This window comes from Egretta garzetta, unplaced genomic scaffold (assembly GCF_000687185.1).
Source record: "Egretta garzetta isolate BGI_Z169 unplaced genomic scaffold, ASM68718v1 scaffold81, whole genome shotgun sequence".
Taxonomy (NCBI): Eukaryota; Metazoa; Chordata; class Aves; order Pelecaniformes; family Ardeidae; genus Egretta; species Egretta garzetta.
Window position 1 is genome coordinate 678,244 of NW_009258671.1, and position 14,738 is coordinate 692,981.

At 40.9% G+C, this 14,738-nt stretch overlaps 1 protein-coding gene across 1 annotated transcript in view; it reads left to right on the plus strand.

The window, feature by feature from the left end:
* The first annotated feature begins 419 nt into the window (after nucleotides 1-419).
* DERA (deoxyribose-phosphate aldolase) overlaps nucleotides 420-14,738 on the plus strand; it is a 54,179-nt gene continuing 39,860 nt past the window's right edge. Inside the window, exons 1-5 of the mRNA XM_035888502.1 lie at nucleotides 420-452; nucleotides 626-749; nucleotides 8,532-8,629; nucleotides 12,127-12,274; nucleotides 13,953-14,048. Of these exons, the coding sequence (XP_035744395.1) occupies nucleotides 420-452; nucleotides 626-749; nucleotides 8,532-8,629; nucleotides 12,127-12,274; nucleotides 13,953-14,048 (499 nt within the window). The remainder of the gene's footprint in view (nucleotides 453-625; nucleotides 750-8,531; nucleotides 8,630-12,126; nucleotides 12,275-13,952; nucleotides 14,049-14,738) is intronic.

The following is a 14,738-nucleotide window of genomic DNA, read 5'->3' on the forward strand; positions in this document are numbered from 1 at the left end:
TGAGGTGACTTGCCTTCCTACAGTCTGCCTTTCAGGTGTGATAATTGGGTCAATATGAGCAGATGGACAATTAAATGGAGGAGACACAGGGGTGGCATCGCGGAAGATGGGAAGCAAAGGACAGCTGGTGTGGAGCAGGGAGATGGCAAAGTTAAAAGCTGGGAAGCAAAGGACAGCTGGTGTGGAGCAGGGAGATGGCAAATCTAGGGTTAGCACGAGCAGAGTTCAGGAGGCCGTTGCTGCACGGCGTCACGTGGCTACGCTCCTGCCTCTGTAGGGCAAGCACAGGCATTTTTACAGAGCTAACATGCAGTTTAAATGATTAGCCCATGGACAACTGACAGCCTGAATGTGTTTTCATTCACTGAAATCATTGACGTGTTGTAACTCCTAAAAGCAAGCTGTCGAGTTGCTCGCTGATGTGCTTGTTCGTGGGCTGCTTGCAGCAACAGGTGAGTTTCAACTGTAGCCATCTGAACAGCATCTTTTTGCTGAAACAAACATGTTAATAACGTAGTGGCAACGCTTTGGTGTCTGCTAGGAAAAAAGCTAGCACGGAAGTTTGCAAATTATTTTAAACTAGGTGCGTGTTGTGCTTTTTCTTACCGTAAATTTAATCTTACAGTTAGTTGTTGGTATGTGTGGGGAGTCCAGAAACTTGAACGTGAAGTCGGTTCAGTTCTTATCAAACAGTCATCCTCTGACAGACAGGCAGACGTGTAAGGAGGGCAGTGCTGCCAAGTGGGAAAGTACTGGAAGAGATGGGTGACCTCACTAACATTTGGCCAGATCTTGCTGTTGTCAAGGGAAGAGCATTCGATGTGCAGCTGACCAGCACTACAGAATCCTTTTTTTGCACCCACTAAAATAGTCTTTGAGTATGTTCCAAGTATTTTCTATAACTCTTTCTTCTCCTGTAAGTAGCCCTCCCCTGCCCAAGAGGCAGAGTCAACTAATGCTCAAGATTATTAATGGAGAGCCCAGGGGGATGGGTGTCTTCAGGGCTGCACCACGTGGCCTCCCTTTTCCAGCTGCGGCTGGTTTACCTGGAAAGGCCACTGCCCTCAGCTTATCCGCAGGTATTTGTTGCCATCCCTTCCCAGTGATCTTCATTTAAATCAGTTGTGGTCAAAATGAGCTGGATTAGATGTGCAGGACAACAGTGTGGCCACGACCGCGTTTGTATTAGGCGGCAGCATGCCCGCTGCTGCTAAGAGCTGCCTTATGCTGGCTGCGTTAAAGGGAGAACCGAATGTCCCCGCCATTCACTCTGCTGCTAAATGCACGTCTGAAATACATTAAGTGCTCTAGTTAAGTAAGTTGCCGTACCTTTCTTAGCACTGTATCTTAGCGGGTAGCAGTACGCAAAAAGGACATGTTAAACCTGTGCCTTTATCTTTCATGGTCGCTAACAATACCCACTGCTTCTGTCATTTAGGCACTTTGGCTTGTGAAGGTTTTGCCAGCTTGTGCCAGCAGCTTTAACAGTAATTCAAATGATTTGCCCTGTATCTCTCGGAGCATTCTGTAGGATTATAGTTCTCTAGCAGGGACACCTAGTGGTAAAATATCTTTTACTTAAAAATGTATTGTTTGAGTCTTTTTTTTCTCTGAGCTTGCTACCTAATGACGTTATTTAAGCTGTAAATTTCTGATGTTGCCATTAGAAAGCATCTATTTATTTTTCACTGACAAGTGAAACTCTTCTCGAATCATGGCATAGAATGCTTTCTTGTGATTTTTTTTTTTTTTTTTGGTAAAATAAATACATTTATGTACAAGCCCTTAATTCATCTTTCTTCTTATCACTGTTCCTTAGTAGAAGAACAAGGTCTTTACCTGGAATAAAGAACAGGTGCCATGTAACACAGAGAAAAAGACACTGATTTGCATTAACTGGTCAGAGGGTCGCTAGTCTAATACGTCGATACCTTTGCCATCAGAGAGTTGTGTAAAGAAGGTGGATAAGGAATTTTACAAGTTTGTGATTCCATGGAGGCTGTTTGCAGAGTCGTTCTTGGGTACTTCGGGCTCAACAGGATGACTGCAGAGATTGAAAGGAGTCTGCCTCTCCTGCTCTGCTCCCAAGGATGCTGGAGTATAATGGACCAGATTCTTCATGTTTTGTCACCTTTCAGAAAAGCAGCAGATGCAATTTTTTAATGCCACATCACAGCAGAATAGTGAAACACATCAATGAGCATCTGTTTCGTAGTGTGAGCTAGTAGCATAGTCCTTTGGTTTAACTGTGGGGATGCAGACAACTGTCACGTGGGTTTTCTGTTCCCTGCAGATGGAATTTTAATGCGACAACTTCAGAAGTCATGGAGAAAGACAGACATTCAGTAACCTTGGGTGGAGGCAGAAAATGGCAAGTAGGATATTTAAAACCAAGCAGATAATACAGCTTGCTTGTGTGGAGCCTGAACTTGTACCTAGATACAAATCTGTCTTCAGGCAGTCACTCAGTAGGGAGATTGGAAGGGGGAATGGCCTGAACGATAACACGAGGTCACGTGCCAAAACAACAGCAGGGTTGATTGCCAGTTACATAGGTTTATCATATGTTGTATCGGGAAAAGGGTAAGTTGTGCCTCACCAACCTAATTGCCTTCCACATTAGAATGACTGGATATGTTGACAAGGGGAGAGCAGTGGACGTCAATTCAACTTTAGCAAGGCTTTTGACGCTGTCTTTTTCAATATTTTGTATCCAGGTTGGAACATTTGGATGGGTGGATACCAAAATGGTTAAAAAGCTGGTTGCATGGTTGGGTCGAGAAGGTGATGGTCAATAGGTCATGCTCTACTTTGAGGCTGGTATCGAGTAGGGTAATGCAGGGTTCTAGGCTGGGACCCATCCTGTTTAACATTTTTTTCAATGACCTGGAAGGGGCAATGGACTGCTTGCTCATAAAGTTTGCAGATGAGACTAAATTAGCCAGATCATTCAGAGAGACCCAAACTGGCTGGAGAAATGGGTCCCAGAAATAGGGGCCCAGCGACATCCAGCAGGGCGGAAGGTCTGTGCTCAGAGCTGACCCTGCTTTGCACAGGAGGTTGGACAAATGACTGTCAGAGTTCTTCCAACCCAAATTATTCTATAATTATATGGTTTTTTACCTCTGTGTGTGTGTATATGTATATATACGTATGTATTCTGAGCAATGAAGAATTAGTTGTTTTGCAAAGTACGTTCTTTGATTCTAAAAAAAAAAATAAATCTATCCGTGTTGCTCAGCCCCTCTAGTTGAAGGGCCAGAAATACATTCATTATGTTTCAATTGATATTTTTAATTATAGTTGGTATTTCTGAGCCATTTACATGTGAGAGCTAGCCTGTTGGTAAGTGGCATTTAGATAATGAAGTGTTGCATCCCTTTTCAAGACGGCATAATTCTGTTCTAATATATTAATAGCTGGTTTTAGCCTGTACCGTGGCTCTGTTTCTTCGCTGTTCCTTTCTAACACCTTTTGAATCTGCTGGATAATTTTAATCAAATTTGAAGGATAGATAAATGTCTCAGAAATAAGTAAGTCACTGGGTGGAGTGACCAAATTAGTCCCTCTCTTGAGGGAAAGGCAGTCACAGCTCAGCAATTACATGACTTTTCATCACATCTTTTCTTTGGGGCTTTATGCAAGTAACAATGCCCTGGTTTACTCCATGGTGATAAGGATATCTCCTTGTCTCCATGTCCTGTCCATAGCAGGACAGCTGGGTTATTGGGGTGAGTAGAGGTCTCTGAGCCAGGCAAGATGAGAGGGAACAGCAGAGGACTTGGACCTGCAGGAAACCAAGCTCTTGTTCTGCATCTCTCTTTCTGAGGAAAGGCTTGTCAGCGATTTCCAAACTGCTTTGGAGGATACTGTGATCCATTTCACGTGGTCCATGGCCAACGTGGTGTGATTGCACTAACGTCGGATGGTAGTAGAGCTGATTCAGGGCTCATGCCTTGGTGTCCCGCTTTGAGTATCTGAACGCTGATGACTTGGAGACTGAAATTCTCTCATAGAAGGAGGACCCATCTGAAATAAAATAGGTCCATAGCAAGAGTCACTATGGAAAAGTAACTACAGCTTCTGTCTTGAAGAAACTGAAAAACCCCCAAACCTCTGAACATCTTACATGGTAGGTTAATCCTAACAAGACCTGATCCTGAAGCCTTTTCTCTCTCTTCAGTGCCTGTGCTCAGCTATGCGTGGCCAGCTGGGGTCAGCCTGTGTCCAGCGGAATACCTCATTTCTCCACTAAAGGTTCAGGACAGTTTCACTCGCTTTTCCAGAAATAACAGCTTTCATCACTTCCCTTACCCATGTTATGTGTTCATGGTAAGAACAGGAGCACACATGCCGTTTCTGGCACAGGGGAGGAAATAACCAGTTGGGGGGGGGCAGCTTCTTTTGGGGACAGTGCTACCTTAAAATGCTTGTGAAACTACAGCCTCAGGCATTCTTGAGCTTTCTGTTTCACCATCTGAAGGGATGCCATCGACACTTTTTTTTTTTTTTTTAAAGCTTCTGAAAAGCTTAGTCTGTTTTATGAGAAATGTGTTAGGTATCTTAGATATTTATGTAATTATACTAATGAAGTAGTTTTATTTATTGTTTTCTGAGGAAATGCTTGGTATTTTTGGATTCACGTTCTTCAAAGAGAGGAGATGAATTTCCTGTTAAGATTTTTAATATGATTTTTTCAAATGTCTTCAGAGGAAAAAGTAAACTTGAAGAGTGATTACAGAATATTGGCTAATTAGCTATAGTGTAACTGCTTTAATTACTTTTATCCCTGAAGCCACATGACTGTGCAGATGACTAGCAGATGACTTATTTTAAAAAAAAAAAAGGAAGAAAAAAAAAAAAGACGTGTTCACACTGCAAGGTTAATGAGCCTAATTATATATAGTTTTCCTTAGCCAGATACTAAATCATAAAGCTTGGGGGAGGGGGAGAATCCAAAGCCAGTCAGTTCTATTTCAAATAATGGTTTTATTCTGATTTTTAATGGGGGAAAAAAAAAAAGCTGTTATTGTAAGTGATTTTTCTGAATAGAGACACTTACATTTAAAGATTTGGTGAGACCTGACACGGCAAACTTTGAAAGTCTATTTAGAGACAATTACACTGAGACATATTTGTTTTCACTTGCCCACTGCTTTAATTAATGGAGAAGTGGGCTTGAATAAAAGGTCTGTGTTAGATAGAAGTCTCCATCTGCTGCTGTGTATCACCAGAACCTTTGTCCTTCCTCACCGTGCATTTTTTTATTGCACCATTTTATTTCCTTTAGTAAGCTGCATAATGCTTCACACTGAGTTGTATAGACAAGGTGGAGTTCTGATTTATTTATAATTATTTTAAATTTTCTTTCAAGTTTTCTGCCTTTGCTGTGCACAGTATTTTAATATCCTACATTCAGAAATATACTTGGAGATCCAAATTCTGTGGTCTTTCAAGGGAACTTGTGTCTCAGGCACAAAAATTAGGTATTGCACTTTACTGAGTTGCCATGCGTCAGCTACCTTCATGACTAGTATGGAGTTACTAATAACAGAAGGTAAAATGTGTTACGCAGTGGAAAGGGCTTAAGCCAATTAATTTCATCGTATTTGCAAAGAACTAAAAACATGCAATCAGCTATTGCTGGTCAGCTGATATATGGTAACAGGTGACTTTGGGCAAAGATGAGTTAGCGGAAGTAGTAGCTTCTTTTTCCACTTCCGCTATTCTTCCTCCTCTTTTCTCCCATTAATTGTGAATTTCTTAAACATTGCTTCCCCAACCCCCCCCTCCTCCCCGCAAAGGGTATTACACTTGACTATTTCTTTTCAGCTAATCTAGTGTGCAGCGCTCCATTCCCTGCAGAGATTACTCAGACCTAGAGAAGCTATGAGAAGCTCTGCTCAGAAGTCAGGTAGGGGCAGATAGAATAACAGTATGTTTCTACCAAAGTCCAGCACAAGATGAATCAGATTGAATCTGCTCCAAATAATAAGTAATGAAGGGTTAACCTACTCATGGGGGAAATCTTGGTTCTTTCACTTAAATTCAGGTTTATGCCCCAAGAACCAGGAAGACGAAAATTTTCCATGTTTAACAAACTGGATGCTGTCTCCATAGTCTTCCTAGCTCTTCTATAGAAGGCAGTTGTTTTTATAAATTATTTAGTTGGATTTCTTAGTCGTTTTTCCTAATGTAGAAAGAATAGGTTAGGGTAGAGTAATTGAAGCTTCTGGATCTGTATTAGGGAGCAAGAAGCTGAGTACCTCATCTAAACTGCTTGCTTTGATTTTACCACATTTTCCAAAGGGACCGGAAGGTCACCATGCACCCACTAGGTTTCAAAAGTTACCTTGATAAATTGGATTATGATTAAACGATTCCACCTGAGCACTTGGCATGTAGTAGGAGAATCACAACACAGAGTTTGTGTTTCCTTCATTTATTTATGTATTTATCGTTGTTTTCCTCCTCCGTGGACTTTGTCAAATACTGCCTATAATGCCCCCATGGGAAGTGGTGTATGCTCTCTGCTGATCACATAGCAGCCTCAACCTTAAAGCAGCTGTGGAGGTTGTAGAGGTTTCACTAGCTTGTATTTCAGCTGTCTGTGTTTATATGCTTTGCATTTATTGATATTCAAAAAGAAGGAAAGTTCTAGCCATGGGTTTTGTAGCAGTAGCTACACCTGCTTTCCACGTGTCAGTTGAGCTTCTTGCTTTTGGGGCAGAATGAATAAGCTTTGAAAGTGGAGAGAAGTATTGAGGGTTCGTTGATCGACTCATTTGCAACTTTGCAGGCTCCTCCTTCTTCGCCATCCAGCGAGACTGATGCTAAAGTCTTAAAGGAATCCTTAAATTCCTTAGGATTCCTTTGAAATTACTTCTTTGGTTTAACTTTTTGTGCTTTCGGCCAACATTTTGACCTTGCAGGTACTGCTCATTTAATTACTTGTGTGTGGTAATAGGAAAGTGATAGCAGGGTGGCTTACTGTGCTCAGAACAAGGCTTTGTTTAGCTGCGTTTCATGCCTTTGTCCTGCATTTTCACTGAGTCTTCTTTACCCTAAATTGGTTTCTCCAGAGCTTTTCATAAGTCTAATTAGGAAAACAAGTTTGTATTTACATATACGTTAGCTAGTATATTAGTTATGCACTTTTTTTGGCTATTAAAACTATAAAGTAGAAAGAAAAAAATTGAGGATGAGATTTCTGTACAAAATCAGTGATTTTGGCTATTGGCTCTTTTTTAAGTTTTAAACCTTTTTTAATCAATGTGCTCAAGCGAAATGCAAGTTTAATACAGTAGTGAAGAAGACTTAAGAGATGTGTTGCTCTTAATAATTAAGTCACCCAGAATTATTATCTCTTAGTATCTGAGCCCATGTCCATACACTGACCTTAACTCATGATGGTATTTGATGATTGATGGTGGTGATTTGCTGGTCATTAGTGGTTAATGATTGTTGATGTTTTCTTCAGAGTATTTTCATGGATTGCTTGTATGATTAGTACTTACAAGAATTATTTATGTTTTGGGATATGAGAGATTTTAAAGGTGATCTGATTTCTTTTTCCTATGTACTTCTGTGAGCAGTTTGTGTTTATTAACATTCAAAATTACACTTCTGTTTTATCATGCTAAGCAGAAATGTCAAGATTCAAGGGCCTGAGCCCTCAGTTCTCTGTTATCAGGTAGTTACCATTCGTTAAGCAGTGTCCAATTTTTGGTGCTTCTGATTTTAGACAGTTACATTATTTTAGTAGATCTTGGGTATCTGCTTCTCTTTGGGTCTGGTTATTTTTTATGTATAGTGAAACTCACTGAAATTGTGAGCCAGGCTGTCTGCAGTGGGCATCTGAAGGAATTCACATGCTGAAGCTGTTGCCCTGAGTCCTCCAGGGTGCTTGGCAAAGGTGAGCGCTTCTCAGGCTGGTATGCATCTCAGCAGCTTCCAGGCAGATGTGTTGCCCAGGAATGTAGTGCTCGCAAATTCAGTAAAAGTGGCTTTAGACAATAACAACTCAAATGCTTTCTTATGCAATGGTCTGTCCAGAGGTTTTGGTGACTGTGTGGGGTACAGTTCCTCTAAACAAAGGTTCACACACACAAAAAATGCTGTTGTATCTTGGGTGCCAGCAGATAAGCAAAGGACTAAATAAATGTTACCTTATTCTGGAATCAAGCAAAAGGCTGTTCTGTGGGGTTTTGAATATGCTACAAGTATAATAAACTTCATAGTCCAGGACTGGCAACATAGTGTCTCTCAGCAGCAGCCAGTTAATTTGGTTGTAATGGCAAACAAAACATGCTGTGTGAAACATCCAGTTCACAGATCATACCCTAACAGAAGTTAATGTTGGTATGATATCTTGGACCGGTGATAAATATGCAAGCCCTTAAAAGGACATAAAAGCACAGCGTGCTCTTCAGAGGTCCCAAACCAAGCTACAATTTTCTTCTGAAGTTGCACACAGTATATTAAAAGAGCACAGCAAAAGGTGAGATTTTCTTCTTTTTTTCCCACCCCAGAACTTGGCTGGATCTCAAAAGTGCACGTGAATCGACCTGCAGTTGTGAGGCATGCAGAACGAATTAAAAGATGGAGAACTGTGAAAGGTAATTGGCAAGTAAGTGCTCTTTTTATGCATTCTGTTCCTGTATTTTTAAAGCAGTCACTCTCCCTCTCCAGGCTGCAATATTGAATTTTTTTCAAGATGCATGTAAACTTAAAAGATGTGCTTGTCCATGTCTTATTTTAATAATTTTTATTTGATGATGATGGGAAGGAATAAGGTGATGCATTTATCCAAACGAGTTAAAAACCTTATAACTCATGAGTGGCAAAACTGCAAATGAATTTAAGTCATCTTTATTCATGAGTGGACTAAATTGTATATTACTATCCCACCACATTTATTCTGTTCCCAGACAGACTTTTCTGCACGCTGCCTTCTTATTTTTTAATTTTAAAGCTGTAAGATATGATCATGGTCCCTGTCAAGTTTGACCTACCTGGATGATTTTTCTTTACTTAAACATCCCCAACACGTGTGATTTCTTTATTTAACTAGTTCTTGCCTAAAACTCAAAAATTCTGACTGGCTATGGCACTTGGGGAAGAAAGCGGGGGGGGAGGAGGGGCGGGAAGGCAAAAAAAAGGCTACTAATCTTAAGGGGGCTGACTTCTCAACTCCTGAGATAAGGTAAATGATCAGTTATTATCCGCGTTAGTATAAAATAGGTTCATGTAAGCCATTGCTAAAGCCGGTGGTGCAAATGAACTTTTCTGCAGGGCTATCTTGTATTCATTGAACACACGCGTGTCATGTCTTTGCAGTGACTGTCAGCCTCTGCTATTTACTGCCCACCTGGCAGGACTGGCAGATACTGGCCCAGTGTGCATTTCGGTTTCTCCAGTTTGTACATGAGAATCGTAACGCAAAGCCATCAGGTCAGCAGCGTAAGCTAACACGTTCTGCAAAGCCGAGCAGGTGAGGCACGGCCATGTGCTGGTTTCTGGACAGGAAAGGCCAAGAGGGGAATGGGCAGGCAGGGCTGGTTGCAGGATACTGTAAGTGCTTTGGCAGCGTTTAGCCAAGGGCAAGGTCTGAGAAATGCTGTGGAGCAGACCCAGAGCTTCCAGTGAGCTCTCAGCCGTGGGGTTGTACCCAGTGTCCAAAGGACAAGTTGATTCTGTGTTCACTGAACAGCTGTTCAAGCAAATGTGTGTGATTCCTCCCCTCTGCAAGCGAGACAAATCATTTGCTTGCAACACTAAATGTTAACCTGGAAGCAGGAGGAAGGAGGCACTCAAGGATCAATCTTAACAGTCCAGCGTAGCAGAACAAAGCAAGAATAATTTAATTATACTTAATGCTTAAAAGAACTGTTCAAAATAGTTGGTATCCTGAGCTTAGCATCTCAGGCAGCCATTCTGGGGTGGCTGAAGCTGCGTTCACAATGAGCCCAGACCTTGCGGGTGACAGTTTGGGGATAATTTGGTGTAGCTGTGTAAGATTCTACTGGAAGGCAATAGAAAACAACTTCCTGCCTGTGATATGAACCTGAAAGTCTGTACTTTGAATGTTATGATTAAGTAAAAAATGCACGTAAACTGAGGAAGGTTAGACATTAGCTCAGCATTTCCCAAGAGTTTCTTACGCATAAAAAGTCACTTGATACCCAATTTAGGAGTCCAGTGGCTCTGGGTTGGAAAACAGTGTCAGTGAGAAGATCCAAAGGGTATTCCATAACCTTGTCTACCTTCAGATACTGCAGGTGCAGTAAGGTAAAAAGTAAGTCTTCTGATTTGACAGACGTTACTGTACAAAGAACAAAGGAATAGAGAGCCACAGGCTTTGATTACAAAGAATCATTGGGAAGAAAGGGATTAAGTGTCACTGCCTCAACATGGCTGTAGGACAAATGTTTAATTATTACTAACACTTCGCTACTCTCCTGTGTAGTAACACTGGTACTGAGCTACTCGAGTGAGGTTTTACTTTGAAGAATGCCATGAGATTATTTTCAGAAGCATCTCTCCTGTATTTGAACACTGTCATTGCAGTCATGATAGTGATGTGCTGTTTATTTCACAGAGACGATTTTGAACCTTTACGTGTTTGAATGTAAGTAGCACCACAGATTCAAATTTTGAAGCCCATTTCCCAAAATACTCATTTGAATAACCCTTTTAAAAAAACGAAGTTCATACCAGTTCTTGGAACTCCCTGAATACATCTGTCTTGATGACTTTATGATTCATGTCATAAGAGATAAGACAAAAATTCCCTCGAGTGAAGGATAGAAAAATCCAAGTAAAAGAAACTTAAAACCCATTTAAAGTGAAAAACCCTTCTGAAGTATTATAGGGTGGAAGTAGAAACCAGTTAGAAACAAGCAGTCAAGCTTAGACTAACAGAGGCCAGTGATGATTCATTACTCTGTTTAGTCACCCCAAAGTAGCTTTCAGTGTAACATTTACTGCAGGTTCAGAAAGGAGACTCCCATCAGCAAAGTGTGAAAGGTTTGTAGGCTGGCCAGCATCTTAAGATTTGCAGAGTAATACTTACATGAAGAAACAACAAATTTTGCTGCCTATACTGACAAATCATGTCACAGAGCAGAGCAGTCAGGGAGGGACTTTGTGGACTCAAGTGGACTTTGCTGTTGCAAACACTCCCCTTGTTGAACAAGTGCCCACTAAGAGATGTCACCTTTTAGTGAAGCCATTGCTGTAAATGAGAATTTGCTGGAAGACCTTCAAGAAATGTTTCAGAATAATGCCTTAATCTCAATTTTTGTTCAGCAAAAATCTCAACATTTTCATGCTTCTGTTCCCTTCTCCGATTAGTAACTTCTAAAAAATTCAGTAGCATTTTCATCTAAAGAGTGCTTTGGCCCTGTCACTTAGCTCTTGCTTTTGTTTTCTGCACCAAATGATTGCAGATGTTTTTTATTCCTGATTCACACATAAGAAAATGGAAACATCTGGAGTTTAGATGCTAAGTTTTAAGAAGTGTGGGTTCTTACCCCCTATTGATTCCGTGTTTCACTCTCACAGCAGGAGAAGCATACAAACATGCAAGTGTGCAAATTCCTGATGTGTACACTCATCTGGTTATTGGCAATTGCAAACCTCTGCTCCTCTTGAGGCATGTGTGTAATTTTTCATGCATGCAAGCTTTAAAGATACAGACTTACTATACAGAATGGAGCGTATTATAAAGAGGTTCCTCACATAGGTGATGTTTTTATCTGTGTCTTATAGAATTAAATTTGAAACGATGCTTTTTGTCCAGGTAAAACTGTTTGTCTGTTCTTAGAGTCCCATTTGGTAGTTAGCTTTTGCACCAAAAATTGGAGTAAGATTGTTTCATCCTGAGAGACCCGACTTTTGATTCCAAATCCTTTCTGTGCCATTAGATACTGCTCAAGACGTGAATGAATATCTGCCATCCCTGTCTGTCATAAACCATTTTTTGCATATCCTCCATGTTATATTCCATACGTTTCCTTAGCGGTAGAATGAGAGCCAGGCTTCTGATTCCTGCATCTTCTAAGTCAGTTTGGATTTGGAAGTGTAAACTGAAGTATTGTATTTCTTGCTTCATTCCATGTGTAGGCTGCTTGGCTGCTGAAAGCTGTCACCTGCGTAGACCTTACCACTCTTTCAGGTGATGATACTCCTTCAAATGTTCACAGACTGTGTTTTAAAGCAAAGCATCCCATCAGAGAGGATCTGCTGAAAGCCTTGGATATGCATGATAAAGGTATGATTGGTTTTGTTGTGTGTGTTGTGTAGAGAAAATGTCTGCATTTCCTCAGTATTTTTTCAATTTTCAGATAAGTGTAAAAATGGCCTCCTCTTCCTGTAATGGAAGCAGTTACGGTAGGCAGCACTGCAAAGCTAATAGTCCCAAGAGAACAAACTAGGTCCTATATGGTCTTCATCAAAGCAACTATCTTAAGTTCTAACTGCAAAATATCTATGCCTTTGAGTTAATATAAAAATATAAGGAGAAAAAAATTTGTTCTCAGTTTGGCAACCAAAGTGAAGCATGGAGTCAGGGTAACACTGTAAGTTATGATACCTGATGAGGAAATTTTATATGGAAGCCACAAGTGTATAACCTTGGTGTATGACTTTTAGTAACAGTGCACTAAGGTGAAACTAATTGAATATTCTGTTAATTTGCTGATGTCCTTACTAAATTGGAGAAGGGGGGAGTGTTCATATGACTTCTTTGGATTTCATGCTTAGCTGCTGTCGCTTTATATAACTACCAAGCCTGCCACTTTGCCTGTCAGAAAAGAAGCGTTCCGCAGTCCTAAGCACGTTATTTTTACTTTGGGAAAACATTATCTGTTACCTGCTTGTTTCAGTAGTTAAGGTAGCAGACACCTTTGCAGCCCAGTCTACTTTAAGGAATCAGTCCTGTAGTGAATGTATGTGGTTGTGTGCATATGCCGTATACACACGTGTGCACACGCACACACACAGAGAGTTCCCAGCTAAGTCAACAGAGTTGAAGGGGCAGACAACAGCCCTTAAGAACTAGTGGTAGAACTTTCATTGATATTACTCAAGCAGGCTCCATCTGAAGTCCCAATGTTACGCCCAAGACTGAACACAATTCAACTTCAGACCAAATTGAGACTGTCAATATTACAATCAATAAAACTTCTTTATATCTGAGCAGCTCTTCTGAATTTTTCCAGATGTAATCGCTGATGTGTCTGTGAACAGTATTTGACTTTTGTCCTGTCATGTGGGCCTTATCTATCCAAACCAAAATTTCAGTGACATTTGGGGCATGCTTTTACTGTTAAGTTGTTTCAGTTTTGCATGGGCATTGGTCCACCAATTGAAGTCATATGATGTAAAACCAAAGGGGAATCAGGCCTCTGGTTTTAAGCCATACACATGAAATATCAAAGATTAGTCTTCTTTTAAAACTTGGATTTATGGACTCTTCAGACAATTGAAGTATTAAATATAAGGTCAATTATCTGAGACTTTGAGAGAATAGCATTTTAACTAGAAATGCAGTAGGACTGCATTAACATAGACTTCTCAGTTGCTGCTGGGCTCAGCCTGGCTCAACAAGTAAGTTGTTCTTCTTGCAGTAAGTTGCTGACTAAGCATGTCTTAACTCTACATGTTGGCATTAAACAGCGAATCTGTTGATAAAAATATTGGCGTTTTAATTCCTGTTAATGCAGAATTGCTCCCAGGGTCAGGTGAAAGAACATGAGGGAGGTATCAATATGGAGAATCACCTGAAGTCTTGAACAATAAAACAGATATCCCTAGTGTAGGTGCTTAAAATCCATGTGAGAAAGCAAAAATGGGAGGTGCAAAACCAGAGTGCACATGCTCATAATTTGGATTGCAATAGAGAAGGTGGAAATCTATACATATGAAAATGTAAACTGTGGCTTTTGCAGGTATTACTGTTGGAGCAGTTTGTGTATATCCCGCAAGAGTCACTGATGCTGTTAATGCCCTAAAGGCTGCTGGTTGTAACATACCAGTAGCTTCAGGTACGTTTTATTCTAAAATATCCAATTGAATATTTTGATGCTATGAAATATGTAGAAAAATCCAGAAGTTTGGACTTGCTTTTGTTTCAGAGAGTAAGGTAGAAAGGTAGCAGGTGGAAGGAAGGGAATGGAGCGGAGGATTTGCTTCTCGTGCGATCTTTTGTTTTCTTTCAACTTCAAGCTTATCAGCAACGCCAAGTCTGTTTGCCTGGAAACTCTTCAAGGGAGTTCTTGAGATCTATCAACATTTCCCTCACACAAATAGAAGAAATTACAATAGTGTGCAGGACAGGCTGAGGGAGTTGGGCTTGTTCAGTCTGGAGAAGAGAAGGCTGCGGGGAGACCTGATTGCGGCCTTTCAGTACCTAAAGGGGGCCTATAGGAAAGATGGGGAAAATCTTTTTAGTAGGGCCAGCTGTGACAGGACAAGGGGTAATGGTTTTAAACTGAAGCAGGGTAGGTTTAGACTGGATATAAGGAAGAAATTCTTTACAATGAGGGTGGTGAAACACTGGAACGAGTTGCCCAGAGAGGCAGTGGAGGCCCCACCCCTGGAAGCATTCAGGGCCAGGTTGGACGGGGCTCTGAGCAACCTGAGGGAGTTAGCGGAGTCCCTGCTCACTGCAGGGGGGTTGGACTAGATGACCTCTAGGGGTCCCTTCCAACCCAAAACATTCTATGATTCTATGA